General features: G+C 36.8%; 1 protein-coding gene across 2 annotated transcripts in view; it reads left to right on the forward strand.

Annotated features, from left to right (window-relative positions):
• Positions 1-15,983, forward strand: part of LOC127871717 (putative tricarboxylate transport protein, mitochondrial) — a 195,683-nt gene that overhangs the window by 2,115 nt on the left and 177,585 nt on the right. The window contains exon 2 of one of the 2 annotated variants that reach the window (XM_052414881.1): positions 14,570-14,780. The exons of the other annotated variant lie outside the window; for it this stretch is intronic. Within the exon in view, the coding sequence (XP_052270841.1) occupies positions 14,570-14,780 (211 nt within the window). The remainder of the gene's footprint in view (positions 1-14,569; positions 14,781-15,983) is intronic. 2 annotated transcript variants of the gene reach the window in all.

The raw sequence follows: 15,983 nt of genomic DNA on the forward strand, positions 1-15,983 counted from the left end.
GTTTTGTGTTTAATTTTTTTCATAAAGTATCAAAGCTATTGCATTCAAACTTGCTACACTTAATTACTGTCATGACGGGACTGGACAGGCAAAGTTATGTAACTCTAACTGGCATTTTGACAGAATCTCCTTAACTATCATAAGAGGACTGTACAGGACAGGCTGCATAACTCTGGTTGGCATTTTACAGGAATTATGGCCCTTTTTTGACTTAGTAACTTTGAATATTTTGTTAAATTTTGTGTTTAGATGCACTTTACTTCTAAAGTATCAAGGCTATTGCTTTCAAACTTCAAATACTTTCTTACTAATCTATCATGAGGGTACTGTACCTGGCAAGTTGAATTTGACCTTGACCTTTGAATGACCTTGAATCTCAAGGTCAAATTAATAAATTTTGCTTAAATTGCCATAACTTCTTGATTTAGAATCAGATTTGATTCATACATTGACAAAACAACACTTACCTGACACACCACCATGGAATCCACCCAAACCTTCCCCCATGCCCCACCCCAGAATCCCCTCCTCATATTTTTTTTCTTATTTTTGAAAGATCATCTAATAAATGACCACACCCCCACATTATTCCCAGTCTTCACCCCCTCCCTCACCCAATTTTTTTTTAAACATGGTAAAAAAAACAACACATTTTTATTATTATTATTTTATTTTTGAAAGACCATCCAACCATCCCACCCAAGCTATTGCTATCAAACTTGAAATATAATCTTATTTGTTTGTTTTATGTCTTTACAAATGTTCAATAGATTGTGGAAAATATACCTGAACCCAGAGTTGTCTATAATGGACCTCTTCTTTAAAACATAAGCAATCAATATGTTTCAATTATGGTCCTCTTCCAGTTAAAATATGACTATATAACCTTGACTTAATTGAATATGAACAATATCCCCATGATGGCTTTCATTATACTGTCAAGCACTCGAAAAGTGGAGCGCGCTGTCTTCTGACAGCTCTTGTTTGTTTTCAGGTCACCATGTTAAAGGTCAAGGTTACAACATATTGTATCAAGAAATTGGTTTTGTCATGGTATCAAGAGAATGCTAAGACATATGATAATCTAAATCTGTCATTTGGTTTCTTGCAGGGACCGAAACTTAGGTCGCATACTCCCAAAATGCGAGCGAGATTTATGGATAGCAAATTGAAAAATATAAAGCTAGAAATTTTCTGCGAGTAGAAATTTTTTGATTTCTCAAACCTGTTTTTCAATAAATCATTTAAGTATTAAGAGATAATTACTTTCTATAATCACGGCTCCCAATTTAAAGATCACAATCTTGCTTAAATTAAACAATTAAAGTGTTGCACAATTGCACAAACATATTCGGCCGCCATTGTTGTAAGATTCAAGACAAGCTACTCTGGTATGAGCTATGGTTCGCTAGGCGCTTGCGGATAAGATGAGGATAAGAGTTGCAAAAGTTGCTTTAAGAGACTTTGATCCAAAGCCTGCTGTCAGGAGGTGGTGGTTGAGTGGAGCCTGGCAAATGTGTCCAAATGCACTGCAAACTGGGGTGGGCCAAGTAATTAAGGGATAAAATGAAAAGAAACACTGTTTGAAGAATTGAGAATGAGGTTACATGACTGAACATTTTAAAAGGTTGCATTTAGATTTGTAAATGGCAACTGGAGTTCAAGCTTGTTTTAAACAATTTTGTGTGTCAAGTAACAATTGCTGAACATTGAATGTGTGTCCATGCGTATAATTATTGAGATGACTGTTTTGTTCCAATGATTATGCTTTTTTTAAGAAGCCAACATATAATGCACAATTTTAAGCAATATAGTACGAGCACATCCAACTTTTCACAGCATATCAGGTGTTTCCGGGGGTGATGAATGTCAAACGGTCTACCGGTAGGTCACAAGGGCTTGTTTTATTCCACACAGTATCTTGAGAACTCTTTGACTTACGACAATCATTCAAAAAGGTGTTGTGATTAGTCTGTTGAAAAGTAATAAGCCTCTTTAAAGGGGCTTGTATTTTGAAATTGATTTCCACAGAATGCCTAGAAAATTCTTAGGATTACCGGTACATACATAAGTATGCTGGTTTGTCCAGACAAAAGATGGCCCTGGAAGATTTTCAGATCTAGAGATAAAGGGTCAATTTCACAAGGACATTTTGCTACAGTTGGGGGCATACATGTTTTAGAAACATGTCTTGTTATAAGATATATTACTGCTATAAGTGGTTTTAAATTTTAAGAATATTTATATGTCCATAAATCTTACAGCTTGATTGTGAGGGTCCTGTAATTTTGTAAAGTGAGTTTAAAGTTTACTGGTTGTGCTGATAAAACCAGGACATGACAATCAAAGTTCACAGTCAACACTTACCAACTGTAATATAGTATATGTACTGGTATACTGTATAAAACTGTTACTGTGTAGGTATACAGGTTAATTAAGTGTGTAACTTTTCAAAGATTTAGTTTGTGTGGGTCTAACAAAAAAAATCCTGAAAATTTCTCTCCTACTTTATATGGGTTCTCCTGTCTGTCACACTTTACTTCCACTTGAGATCCTTAGACACAAATTTGAATTTGGAGGAACTTGAAATGAATGGCATGGACAGGCGCTTGATTGTCAGGTTTAATCGGTCTGATGATTTTTCAAGCAAGGTAAGGAGCGACATTTGTTAAACAAACATCACAAAAGCTTCATATAACAGTCTAGTTCCTTTGTTACTGAGGCAGGAGACCAATGGTCTTTGGCACCCTTTTTAATTGAATTCACCTTATTGTGTAATCCTGCATTTCTTATCATTTGCAATAGGGAAAGCATGTTTATGGTCAATATTTTTTGCATGATCAATTAATTGAACTGTTTTAAGAGCTCTCTGTGCAGTGTAGTCATAAACTGTAAAGTTGCTGTATTGATTGGATGCTGTATTCTAACAGCTGTTGCCTTCCTGCCATTCATATAATCTATTACCAGTTTTTATGTCAATCATTAAAGCTTGGTTAATTGTCTTGACCAATATTGTATATCTTTTTATTGAATTTAAAAAAAACACTAAAATTACAAAATTTATATAATTGTAACAATTTGCTGGACAAGCCAATTTTAACTTAAAATTTAAACAAAATGAAAAAAATGAAAATCAGATTTTCTAATGAACTTTGTGAAATACATTTACATGTAATTATTATATTGAAAGTGTAAACTGTTTATTTATATGAGCAAAATAATATTTTTCTTGAGCATCTTTTACATTGAAAATATTGATTTTGCAATGTTGCGCAGAGCTTACTCTTAATTATTTTTTTTAGCTCACCTGATTGCGCAGGTGAGCTTTTGTGACCTGTCTTTGTCCGTCGTATATCTGTCTGTCCGTTCGTTAACATTTGCTTGTAAACACTCTAGAGGCCACATTTCTTGTCCCATCTTCATGAAACTTGGTCAGAAGCTTTGTCCCAATGAAATCTCGGCCGAGTTCGAAACTGGGTTGTGCTGGGTCAAAAACTAGGTCCTTATAAGGTCAAAAAAAAAGAAAAACCTTGTCAACACTGTAGAAGTCACATTTCATGCCTAGTCTTCATTTAACTTTGTCAAAATGTTTGTCTTAATGATATCTTGGTTGAGTTAAAAAGTGGTTCTGATCCCTTGAAAAACATGGCCGCAAGTGGGTGGGGCAGTTTTTCTTATTTGGCTATAGAGAAACCTTGTAAACACTCTAGAAGTCACAACTTTTGCTCAATCATCATGAAAGTTGGTCAAAACATTGGTTCAATTAATGTCTTGGAAGAAATTAAAAATGGTCGAGATCGGTCAAAAAACATGGCCGCCAGTGGGCGGGGCATTTTTCTCTTTATGTATATAGTGGCAGTTTTCCCTATTTGGCTATAGAGAAACCTTGTTAACACTCTAGAAGTCACAATTTTTGCTCAATCATCATGAAAGTTGGTCAAAACATTGGTTTTATTGATATCTCGGACGAGTTTAAAAATGGTCGGGATCGGTAAAAAAACGTGGCCGCGAGTGGCTGGGGCATTTTTCTCTATATGTATATAGTGAAAACATGTGAACACAGTAGAAGTCACATTTTTGGCCCAATTTTCATGAAATTTGCTCAGAACATTTGTTTCCTTGATACGAGAGTTGAGTTCAAAAATGGTTCTGGTCAGTTGAATAACATGGCTGCTGGGAGGGTGGCAGTTTTCTCATTATGCCCCCCACCCCACTTTCGAAGAAGAGGGGGTAAATTGTTTTGCTCATGTCGGTCCGTCCGTCCACCAGATGGTTTCCGGATGATAACTCAAGAGCGCTTATGCCAAGGAACATGAAAATTCATAGGTACATTGATCATGACGCGCAGATGACTCCTATTGATTTTCATGTCACTAGGTCAAAGGTCAAGGTCACAATGACCCGAAATAGTAAAATGGTTTCCGGATGATAACTCAAGAACCCTTATGCCTAGGATCATGAAACTTCATAGATACATTGATCATGACTCGCAGATGACCCCTATTGATTTTCAGGTCACTAGGTCAAGGTCACGGTGACCCAAAGCAGTAAAATTTCCGGATGATAACTCAAGAACGCTTATGCCTAGGATCATGAAACTTCATAGATACGGTGATTATGACTCGTAGATAACCCCTATTGATTTTCAGGTCACTAGGTCAAAGGTCAAGGTCACGATGACTTGAAATAGTAAAATGGTTTCCGGATGATTACTCAAGAACGCTTATGCCTAGGATTATGAAACTTCACGGGTACATTGATCATAACTCGTAGATGACCCCTATTGATTTTCAGTTCACTAGATCAAAGGTCAAGGTCACGGTGACCTGAAATAGTAAAATGGTTTCCGGATGACAACTCACGAACGCTTAGGCCTAGGATCCTGAAACTTCATAGATACATTGATCATGACTGGAAGATGTCCCTATTGATTTTTAGATCACTAGGTCAAAGGTCAAGGTCACGGTGACCCGAAATAGTAAAAGGCTTTCCAGATGATAACTCAAGAACGCTTATGCCTAGGATCATGAAACTTCATAGGTACATTGATCGTGACTCGAAAATGACCCCTATTGATTTTCAGGTCACTAGGTCAAAGGTCAAGGTCACAGTGACCTGAAATAGTAAAATGGTTTCTGGTTGATAACTCAAGAAGGCTTATGCCTAGGATCAAAAAAATTCATAGGTACAATGATCATGACTGGCAGATGACCCCTATTGATTTTCAGGTCACTAGGTCAAAGGTCAAGGTCGCTGTGACCTGAAATAGTACAATGGTTTCTGGATGATAACTCAAGAAGGCTTATGCCTAGGTTCATGAAACTTCATAGGTATATTGATCATGACTTGCAGATGACCCCTATTGAATATTAGGTCACTGGGTCAAAGGTCAAGGTTACAGTGCCAAAAAACGTATTCACACAATGGGTGTCGAGGTCACGGTGACTCATCTTAGAAAAATGGTTTTCAGATGATAACTCAAAAATGCTTACGCCAAGGATCATGAAACTTCATAGGTACATTGATCATAACTCACATATGAAATAATGATGAAACTTGACCAGGATATTTGTCTGGACAATATCTAGGTCAAGTTTGACATTTGGTTAAGATTGAATGAACCGACTCCTCTCAGGTGAGCGAACTAGGGCCATCTTGGCCCTTTTGTTTTTTGTAGTTTTAGTTCACCTGAGAAGTGAGCACAATGTTACCATTTAATGACTTTGTGAACAATCATGATGCCATATTTCTTGCGCACTCTTCATGAAATTTCCTCAGAACATTTGTCCCAATTATATCTTGGACAAGCTTAAAACTGGGTCACATGGGGTCAAAAACTAGAGAAAATAAGTCACATGTTTTAGCCATAACATTTAACTGGCTCAGAACATTTGTCTCAATGATATCTCAGCCTAAAGCGAAAATGGTCTGGGTTAATCGGAAAACATGATCAAAAGGCGGTTTGTAAAGTTTTCGTTAGACAAATACATGAATAGTCAAGCCATGCAAAACAAAATCCAGTTATTGTGCAACTTGCTCAGAACCAGTGCCTTCCCGAGGAATTTGTTCGGGCGCCCCGGGGGTGGGTTCGGAAGGGGTGTCCCCTCCCGACGTTGATTTTTTTTTTAATTAAACGTGTCAATTCACGTTCTGTGGTGCGTTATAACTCAAAGAAAAACAGCATCAAAAGACGTCATTTGGTGCGCTATGACTCTTCAAAAAAAATCCCCCAGTCATTTAAAAATATATTTTTTTATATTGCTTAATTGTTTTAAAACTTTTCCGCACAGATAGTAAAATCCCGACTCGAACGATTCCCCAATACATCCGTTTCAACCCGACTCTATTACTGTATACTTACTATTTTTCAAGTTTCTATTTATTACCCGATAATCCCGTTTATTCCGTTTTTATCAATCTCTTTCTGGTAAATATTTACGATATAAGCTTTCAGTTATTTTTTTAACACAAACCTTGCCATTTTTTAAGTGACTATTTATAGATTTGATGAAATATTGCCTCTGAATATGCGTCAATCCCCTGACCTGTTGTGTGCTTGTTAAAACGCTCAATACACGCCATTTGTATGCAATAGACGCGACGTTGTACATGCTGCATAATTTTCGCGCTCTTTTTAATTGAGAAAAAGATTCGACACAAAATAAATTTGCACTGCTAATTTGAAGCAAAAATATTTAACGTTGCGGTAACATTTACATTCGGAAGTGTGTTTCGGATTAAAAACGCGTTAAAATCTACTTACGGTAATGGGTTTCGGATTACAAATTTAATTATTCCCATAAGATTCCAACAAATATTAACCGTTGCGTTATAAATTCAACGATAATTTGTTTAAACACTTTACGAGTCGAATAAATGTTTTGGCGGAATTATGCATGAAATTCACGTTGTCCACGAGGATCACGGCCGGTTGCCATCATCAGTCTTCTAACTATCGATTATCGGACGAAACATTTACAAGTGTGCGTAATTAATTCAACGAAAATTTGTTAAAGCGCATTATGTGTCGAATAAATGTCAGAAAAACGAGGTGAATCAGTTCTATAAATGGACATGTTGAAATATACATGTACTGGAATTAAATAAATTGTTATCACATAATTGTAACCGCTATAATATTTAATTGTTTACCACTTGCAATTAATTTCTCGTATTAATTATGAGTCATAAGTAACACTTGTTTACAGTAAAAAGGTGTGATGATGATGCCCGAAACCGTCTTTAATGTTCTGTACTGTACTAATTACCGGTTTTATATTACTCAAATGCTACTTGCTAATCAAGCTGCGATAAGCTCTTTCTTCATGCCCGACGTCAATCAAAAATGGTCGATAGTTAACCCCGCCCTCATAAGCATTCGCGTAACCGATTGGACGATGAACTAAACAGTTTGACAACTGGAAAGTTACCAGATACATCCTTGTCAGCATTCAAATGACCGTGTAATGTGGCTAGAATAATCGATACGCGCGTCATGCTATTCTCTTATCAGTGGATTATCCATTACCCCATGTGGTGTTTATGGCGATTACTTGTGAAAGTAGGTACCGAGTGCTCTTTTAAAACAGGGAATATTGATACACTGATAGGGAAACCTTGATTTTTTTTTGATTTTTTTGGACAATCTCCACTTTCTTTTACTGAAGAATACACTGATCGGAAAATTTCAAGCGCCCCGGGGACTCTGATTTCGAAATTCAAGCGCCCCGGGAAGGGGCGCTTAAATGGCCTGGGGAAGACCCTGCTCAGGACATCAGTGCTTATCATATCTCTACAAATGTAGACGTCACATTTTTTGCCCAGTCATCATGAAACTTCCAAAGATTATTTTATGTTTTTATACTATCTCTGATGAGCTTGAACATGGTTCCAGTGTGTTGAAAAATATGTCTGCCAGGGGGTGAGGTAGTTTTAAATAGCTATACTCAAACCTTATGAATTTCATAGAGGTCATGATTATTGTCCAATCTACACAAAAATGGCCTATAAAATCTGTCCTAATGATATTGCTTCTGAGATTGAAAGGGATTTTTGCATGGGTTCAAAATCTATGTTAGTTGGGCAAGTTTGAAAATAGCTTTTTAACACTCTTTAATAGAGGTAACGTTAATTTATTGCCCAATCTTCATGAAAAAAGACTTAATCGAATGATCTATTTTTATGTCCCCCACCACTATAGTGGGGGACATGTTTTTGCCCTGTCTGTTGGTTGGTTGGGCCAAAAAAAAAAATAGTCTTGGTTCAGGAAACATGGCCAGAAAAATGTAGGAGGGTAGGTAGGTTTTTTCTTTTTTTTTTTTTTTTTTTTTTTTTTACCAGTCGACTGATTTCAGGGTGAAAAAGGGTCAGTTAATGCACCCATGATTGTTTAAACACTGACCAAATGATTAATATTGCACATGTGGTATTTAGTCGTTGTATATTATTCAATATTCCTAGCTCTTTATGCACTTCTTCAGGGCTAGCGCTGGCCCAAAATTTCTTTTAGCCAACCATTTTTTCTTTGTCTGTCTGTGATAGTGTGACCTTCATATTCAAAAGTGAACAAGCCATCTTTATGAGTCTCTGGTGTTTGGGGTGTGACCTTCAGAATTTTTTTCATCATGAGACCTGACCTAGTCTCCGACAGGTGCTCAAGATTCTGAATAGTGGCTGTCAAAAGGAGGGTAACCTCAGAATAGCACAAGTCTTTCTTCTGGTACATTTTTTGATAAAATGGCAATGGGTTTGAGCGCATCGCACAGGAAGTGAGCAGTGTACATAAATTTGAATGTTGCTATTGGTTTGTACAGGCTAAGGGCGTCACAGTACATTGATTTTGATTCATTATCAAAGCGAAGCCAATTGTTGTCAAGTTTCCATGACTCTTTGAATGTTCTAGTGTTTTGTGTTTTAATTATTTTTTTTTGTTATGACTCTTTTTCGTCCAACAACGCTTTAAGGTTAAAGACGCCATGTTAGCGACTTTAGAGACAAAGTGGTTACTTCCATTTTTATAGTAGTGTAGATGAAGGACTCTTCCTATGTGTTAAAAATTTGAAATGTTAATTAAAATTAAACCGCGCGTGTTTTTCACATTTTTATTTGATTAAAATACGCTGCTGTCAGTTAGCATAGTGTGCGTGTAAAACAAACAAATTAATTAATTATCATCTTTTCATTTCGATCGGAAATTGGCAGAAAGTTGTAACATCATCGACATAGAACTAATTATTTAATTATCACTTTTAAATTCAGATCAATAGACAGCTTGGAAATAATTAAAATATTGTCACGCTTCTTTTCATTTTTAATCTATAATAATACGACATTTGCGACCGGCCGCTATTTTGTTTGCAGACGACAATATTAACTGTGTATTCAAAGTGCACAGTGTCTGCGCATGAATGACCGAATATTACCGGTACTCCATAGCTCCACCCATTTTTACATTTCATTTAACAACGTCATTTCATGTGTAAGCGAGCTCAATGTTGATTGGCCAGCTAGCATGCGCACTTCAATAACAATAAGGTCAAGCGATGTCTCGTATACACGTGCAGACCGGTTATTGTTCACTGTTCAAATTGCGAACATTTTCATTGAAACAAAGAGAAAAATATAGAAAACCAATCCAGGTTTAATTGGTGGCTGTTTTCAATGATATTTTACGAGATTTTAGCATTTTCTTCATCAGATTTTTTTCCATGGACCAAAAAAATCGTTAGGGTCGGGGGCAAAAAATAGGGTCGGTCGGGTTCCCTGAACCAAGACTATTTTTTTTTTTTGGCCTTATATAACTCTGGAATTAAGATTATTGATCTCTGAGAACAAAATGACATCGAATCAATGTTTTGTGCCAGTTTCAGGAATCTAAACAATGAAGTGATTTATGTTAAGACAATGATTTATTGTCTTAGGCATACAGTAAAGCCATGTATCTGATGGAACCAATTTATTTGTCTGTAATACTTTTATATTGATTAGTTACATCAGGCGTGACACACTCACTATTATAATGTCTAGTGTGTTTTTCCCTTCTTAATAAAGTACCATAAAAGGGCACTTTCCCAATTTGGAAAAAACTACAAAGTTCCCAATTGCTGTCTTAGAAATTCCCAATTAGGTTTATTTTATTTTGTTTCTTTAATAAATAAAATGCAACATTTAGAGTTAATTTCCCAATGCATCTCTATGGTTTGAACCTAAGTTAATATTAATATACATGTAGAAGACTTTACAACACTAAGTTATCAATTTTAAAATATGTATCAGCAAAAAAATAAAGTACACCAATCCTTATATGAAGACTTACGAATTTCAGGTTTTTTTTGCACATATTTTTCCCAATTGGGCTGGTATTGGTACTCTTTCCAATATTGGGAAACAAATGCTGATGTTACTTAACAGTTCACTTATCTGAATATCATATACAATCATGTTTTAATGTTAAGGTTTTATAAGTATAAACTATCACTTGTGTAATAAATTCATAACAGCTTTATTATAAAAAATAAAAACTGTTACACTTAACATTAATATCAATGGATTGACTATATTATCGATGAATTTAAGTTAAACACAGAAGTAGTAAGCACAATGCAAGTTAAACTAGAAATGGCGCGGCAGAGGCCAACGCGTATCCCCACGCCGCATGTTTGACTCAGGGGTGCCCCAGGGTTGATAATGGGGCCGTGCATAGTTGAGATTGACTGTATTGTCATAAGAAAAGTTCAGTATCAATTTGAAGTAAATCGGTGTAGAAATGAAGAATTTATAGTAAAAGGCAATTTTGGGTGGGCCTGGTCTATGTGGGCGAGGGCGCCCCAGGGTTGGTAATGGGGCCATGCATAGTTGAGATTGACCGTATTGTCATAAGAGAAGTTCAGTATCAATTTGAAGTAAATCGGTGTAGAAATGAAGAATTTATAGTAAAAGGCAATTTTGGGTGGGTGTGGTCTATGTGGGCGAGGGCGCCCCAGGGTTGGTAATGGGGACATGCATAGTTGAGATTGACCGTATTGTCATAAGAGATGTTCAGTATCAATTTGAAGTAAATCGGTGTAGAAATGAAGAATTTATAGTAAAAGACAATTTTGGGTGGCGTGGTCTATGTGGGCGAGGGCGCCCCAGGGTTGGTAATGGGGCCATGCATAGTTGAGATTGACCGTATTGTCATAAGAGAAGTTCAGTATCAATTTGAAGTAAATCGGTGTAGAAATGAAGAATTTATAGTAAAAGGCAATTGTGGGTGGGCGTGGTCTATGTGGGGGAGAGCGCTCCAGGGTTGGTAATGGGGCCATGCATAGTTGAGATTGACCGTATTGTCATAAGAGATGTTTAGTATCAATTTGAAGTAAATCTGTGTAGAAATGAAGAAGTTATAGTAAAAGGCAATTGTGGGTGGGCATGGTCTATGTGGGCGGGGCGCCGCAGGGTTGGTAATGGGGCTATGCATATTTGAGATTGACCGTACTGTCATAAGAGATGTTCAGTATCAATTTGAAGTAAATTCGTGAAGAAATGAAGAAGTTAATGTTGAATAAAATAAAAGATGAGTGAAAATCTCTGACCTGGCCCCACCCCAACCCCCATAACTTTTGACCCAGGGGTCAGATTAAAATTCCAAATAGTGCAGGGTCGCACATATGCTCATAGCTATCATGTGTATAAGTTTCAAGGTTCTAGTGCTTATACTGTAGGAGGAGATAGTGGCCATGACGGACGGACCGCGGAGATAACCACAATATCCCCACGCTTTTCAAAAAGCATGGGGATAAAGATCCTATACAATACTTGTACTCAATATCCAAACCCTATGTGTTAAGTTGTATGCAAATACTTATTTAAAAGAAATTTTTAGACAAGAAATTTATTTTAATATGATGTAACAATGGCTATTATTGTCACTTTTTAAGTCAGGTGATATTGTACATAATGTACATGCACAATTTAAAGTTGTTTAATTATTATGAAAATATCCTTCTAATGGTAAACTGTAGTATAGAATTTGATATTAGTTTAAAAGGTTGCTTGTTACTGCACCAAGCAAGGTTCAATGAATGAGTATGATTGTTTTAGATTTTTAGCTCAGCTGTTTTCAGAGAAAACCCGAGGTATTTTCATCATCAGTTTGTCGTCCGCCGTCCGTGTCGTGTTAAAACCTTAACATTTTGTTAAGGTTTTGAACATTGGCTCTAAAATCAAAGGGCTTCAACCTACAACTTTGAAACTTCATATGTAGCTGAACCTTGATTAGTTCTACATGCCACACCCATTTTTGGGTCACTTGGTCAAAGGTCAAGGTCAATGTGACCTCTAAAAAAAAATATATATAAATCTGACAAGCTTTCTTTTATTCAAAACTGAACCCGTAGCCAAGGGTGGCACCCGTTATGCGGTGCTCTTGTTATGTATTGTTACATCACTTTGTTTAGATTATGTGATGCACTATGCAATATAAAGCATATTGTGTTCAAAGGAAACTTTGAAACATACATTGATTACTGGTAGACATATATATAAAGGAATAGACTTTTATTAGCTCACCTGATTGCTCAGGTGAGCTTTTGTGACCGGTCTTTGTCCGTTGTATGTTGGCCGTCCGTCCCTTAACATTTGCTCGTTAACACTCTAGAGGCCACATTTCTTGTCCCATCTTCATGAAACATGATCAGAAGCTTTGTCCCAATGAAATCTCGGCCGAGTTTGAAACTGGGTTGTGCCGGGTCAAAAACTAGGTCCTTTGGTCAAAAAAAAGAAAAACCTTGTAAACACTGTAGAAATCACATTTCATGCCCAATCTTCATGTAACTTTGTCAAAATGTTTGTCTTAATGATATCTTGGTTGAGTTCAAAAGTAGTTCTGATCAGTTGAAAAACATGGCTGCCAGTGGGCGGGGCAGTTTTCCTTATTTGGCTATAGAGAAACCTTGTAAACACTCTTGAAGTCACAATTTTTGCCCAATCATCATAAAAGTAAGTCAAAACATTGGTTCAATTGATGTGGAGATTGGTGAAAAAACATGGCAGCCAGTGGGCGGGGCATTTTTCTCTATATGTATATAGTGAAAACATGTGAACACAGTAGAAGTCACTTTTTTTGCCCAATTTTCATGAAATTTGGTCAGAACATTTGTTTCCTTGATACGAGAGTTGAGTTAAAAAATTGTTCCGTTCAGTTGAATAACATGGCTGCTGGGAGGGGGGCAGTTTTCTCATTATGCCCCCCCCCCCCTTTTGTAGAAGAGGGGGTATATTGTTTTGCTCATGTCGGTCTGTCTGTCCACCAGATGGTTTCGGTATGATAACTCAAGAGCGCTTATGCGTATCATGAAACTTCATAGGTGCATTGATCATGACTCGCAGATGACCCCTATTGATTTTCAGGTCACTAGGTCAAAGGTCAAGGTCACGATGACCGGAAATTGTAAAATGGTTTCTGGATGATAACTCAAGAACGCTTATGCCTAGGATCATGAAACTTCATAGATACATTGATCATGACTCGCAGATGACCTTTATTGATTTTCAGGTCACTAGGTAAAAAGGTCAAGGTCACGGTGACCCAAAGCAGTAAAATGGTTTCCGGATGATAACTCAAGAACGCTTATGCCTAGGATCATGAACTTCATAGATACATTGATCATGACTCACAGATAACCCCTATTGATTTTCAGGTCACTAGATCAAAGGTCAAGGTCACGATGACCCGAAATATTAAAATGGTTTCCCGATGATAACTCAAGAACACTTAGGCCAAGGATCATGAAACTTCACAGGTACATTGATCATGACTGGCAGATGACCCCTAGTTATTTTCAGGTCACTAGATTGGGTCAAGGTCACGGTGACCCGAAATAGTAAAATGGTTTCCAGATGTTAACTCAAGAACTCTCATGCCTAGGATCATGAAACTTCATAGGTGCATTGATCATGACTCGAAGATGACCCCTATTTATTTTCAGGTCACTAGGTCAAAGGTCACGGTGACCTGAAATAGTAAAATGGTTTCTGGATGATAACTCAAGAGCGCTTATGCCTAGGATCATGAAACTTTATAGGTACAATGATCATGACTGGCAGATGACCCCTATTGATTTTCAGGTCACTAGGTCAAAGGTCAAAGTCACGCTGACCTGAAATAGTAAAATGGTTTCTGGATGATAACTCAAGAACGCTTATGCCTAGGTTCATGAAACTTCATAGGTATATTGATCATGACTCACAAATGACCCCTATTGATTATCAGGTCACTGGGTCAAAGGTCAAGGTATCAATGCTTAAAAACGTATTCACACAATGGCTGTCAAGGTCATGGTGACTCAACTTAGAAAAATGGTTTCCAGATGATAACTCAAGAATGCTTACGCCTAGGATCATGAAACTGCATAGGTACTTTGATCATGACTTGCATATGAAATAATGATGAAACTTGACCAGGATGTTTATCTGGACAATATCTAGGTAAAGTTTGACATTTGGTAAAGATTGAATGAACCGACTCCTCTCAGGTGAGCGAACTAGGGCCATCTTGGCCGTCTTGTTTGATTTCTTTTCCCTTTTATAGGTGGTGTCACAGGGGCCATAGAAATATTGATCACATTTCCCACCGAGTATGTGAAAACACAACTACAGCTTGATGAGCGGTTAGGGAAGGCGCGCAAATACTCAGGTCCAATAAACTGTGTCAAAGTGACTGTCAATGAGTTTGGTGTGAGAGGCCTGTATAGGGGTCTATCCGTCCTACTGTATGGCTCCATTCCTAAATCTGCCGTTAGGTAAGTGCACAACAACCACGGAAATAAAGCCGTTCTTTCACTATAGTGCTGCATATGTCAGTAATACATATTAAGGGATGTATACTTAAGTTGTTCCATTGAAATGTTTATGCCCCCGGCATATAGCAGTTGAACTGTGCGTCAGTCTGTGCGTCCGTCCAAAAACTTTAACATTAGCCATAACTTTAACAATATTGAAGGTAGCAACTTGATATTTGGCATGCATGTGTATCTCATAGAGCTGCACATTTTGAGTGGTGAAATGTCAAGGTCATCCTTCAAGGTCAAAGGTCAAATATATGGCTTCAAAGCGACGCAGTAGGGGGCATTGTGTTTCTGAAAAATACATCTCTTGTTTGTTAATATTATCACCTTTTTAATGTTGAAACACCCAAAATCAAAACAAATATTAATAACATGATTGTCAATTTTGATGTCATTCCACTGTAAAATGTCTAAGGTAAGTCATTAACAAAAACTATCTTAACCTAATGACACCTGAATGACCAAAAGTTAGGCAAGTCTTTTCGATTTTGGGAAGAATTCTTGAAAAATCATCAAGCATTTACCTGGTTAAGGTAAACATGTGGGAATTCCAAATGGCTGACAAGTAAATAACCGAAATAATAAATAATCAGTCCATTTAGAATTGGCAAACAATGACTTTGCAAACTCGAAATCTGAAATTCGGCAATCCGGTACAAAGAGGGAGATGATCATAGCTTCATTGTTTTATCCGTCTGTTTAATCACTTAAAGTTTAAAGTGTGTATGCACGATTTTGTCAACTTTTTATGAATTTATATAAAATGTGTAAAAAACTTATTATAAATATACTTCAATATAAATTAAAATAAAAGTAAAGAAGAACATGTGTTGAAATTTGGTTTTACAGATCATTTTTAATTTCCTGCAAAGATATCTATTAATACGACATTCGAAGAAGACAAATGCTTCGGTTATTGTAAGAAAATATGTATCCTCTATTCCTATAACTTTGTGCAGGCCTATAAGATTGTGTACTTTTTTATGACATAAACTTCTAAGCAACATTCGAACGCACGTGCCCGAAAACTATTCACTTTTGTATCGCGAGAATTTCCACAGCCGATAAGACAACAATCATGAGGAAAAAAACAATAAATATGATATAAATTGTCCATTTTTCTAACCTCGTTCCAAAGAAATAGCCTAAAAAATGTTT

The sequence above is a fragment of the Dreissena polymorpha genome, chromosome 1 (genome assembly GCF_020536995.1).
Source record: "Dreissena polymorpha isolate Duluth1 chromosome 1, UMN_Dpol_1.0, whole genome shotgun sequence".
Taxonomy (NCBI): domain Eukaryota; kingdom Metazoa; phylum Mollusca; class Bivalvia; order Myida; family Dreissenidae; genus Dreissena; species Dreissena polymorpha.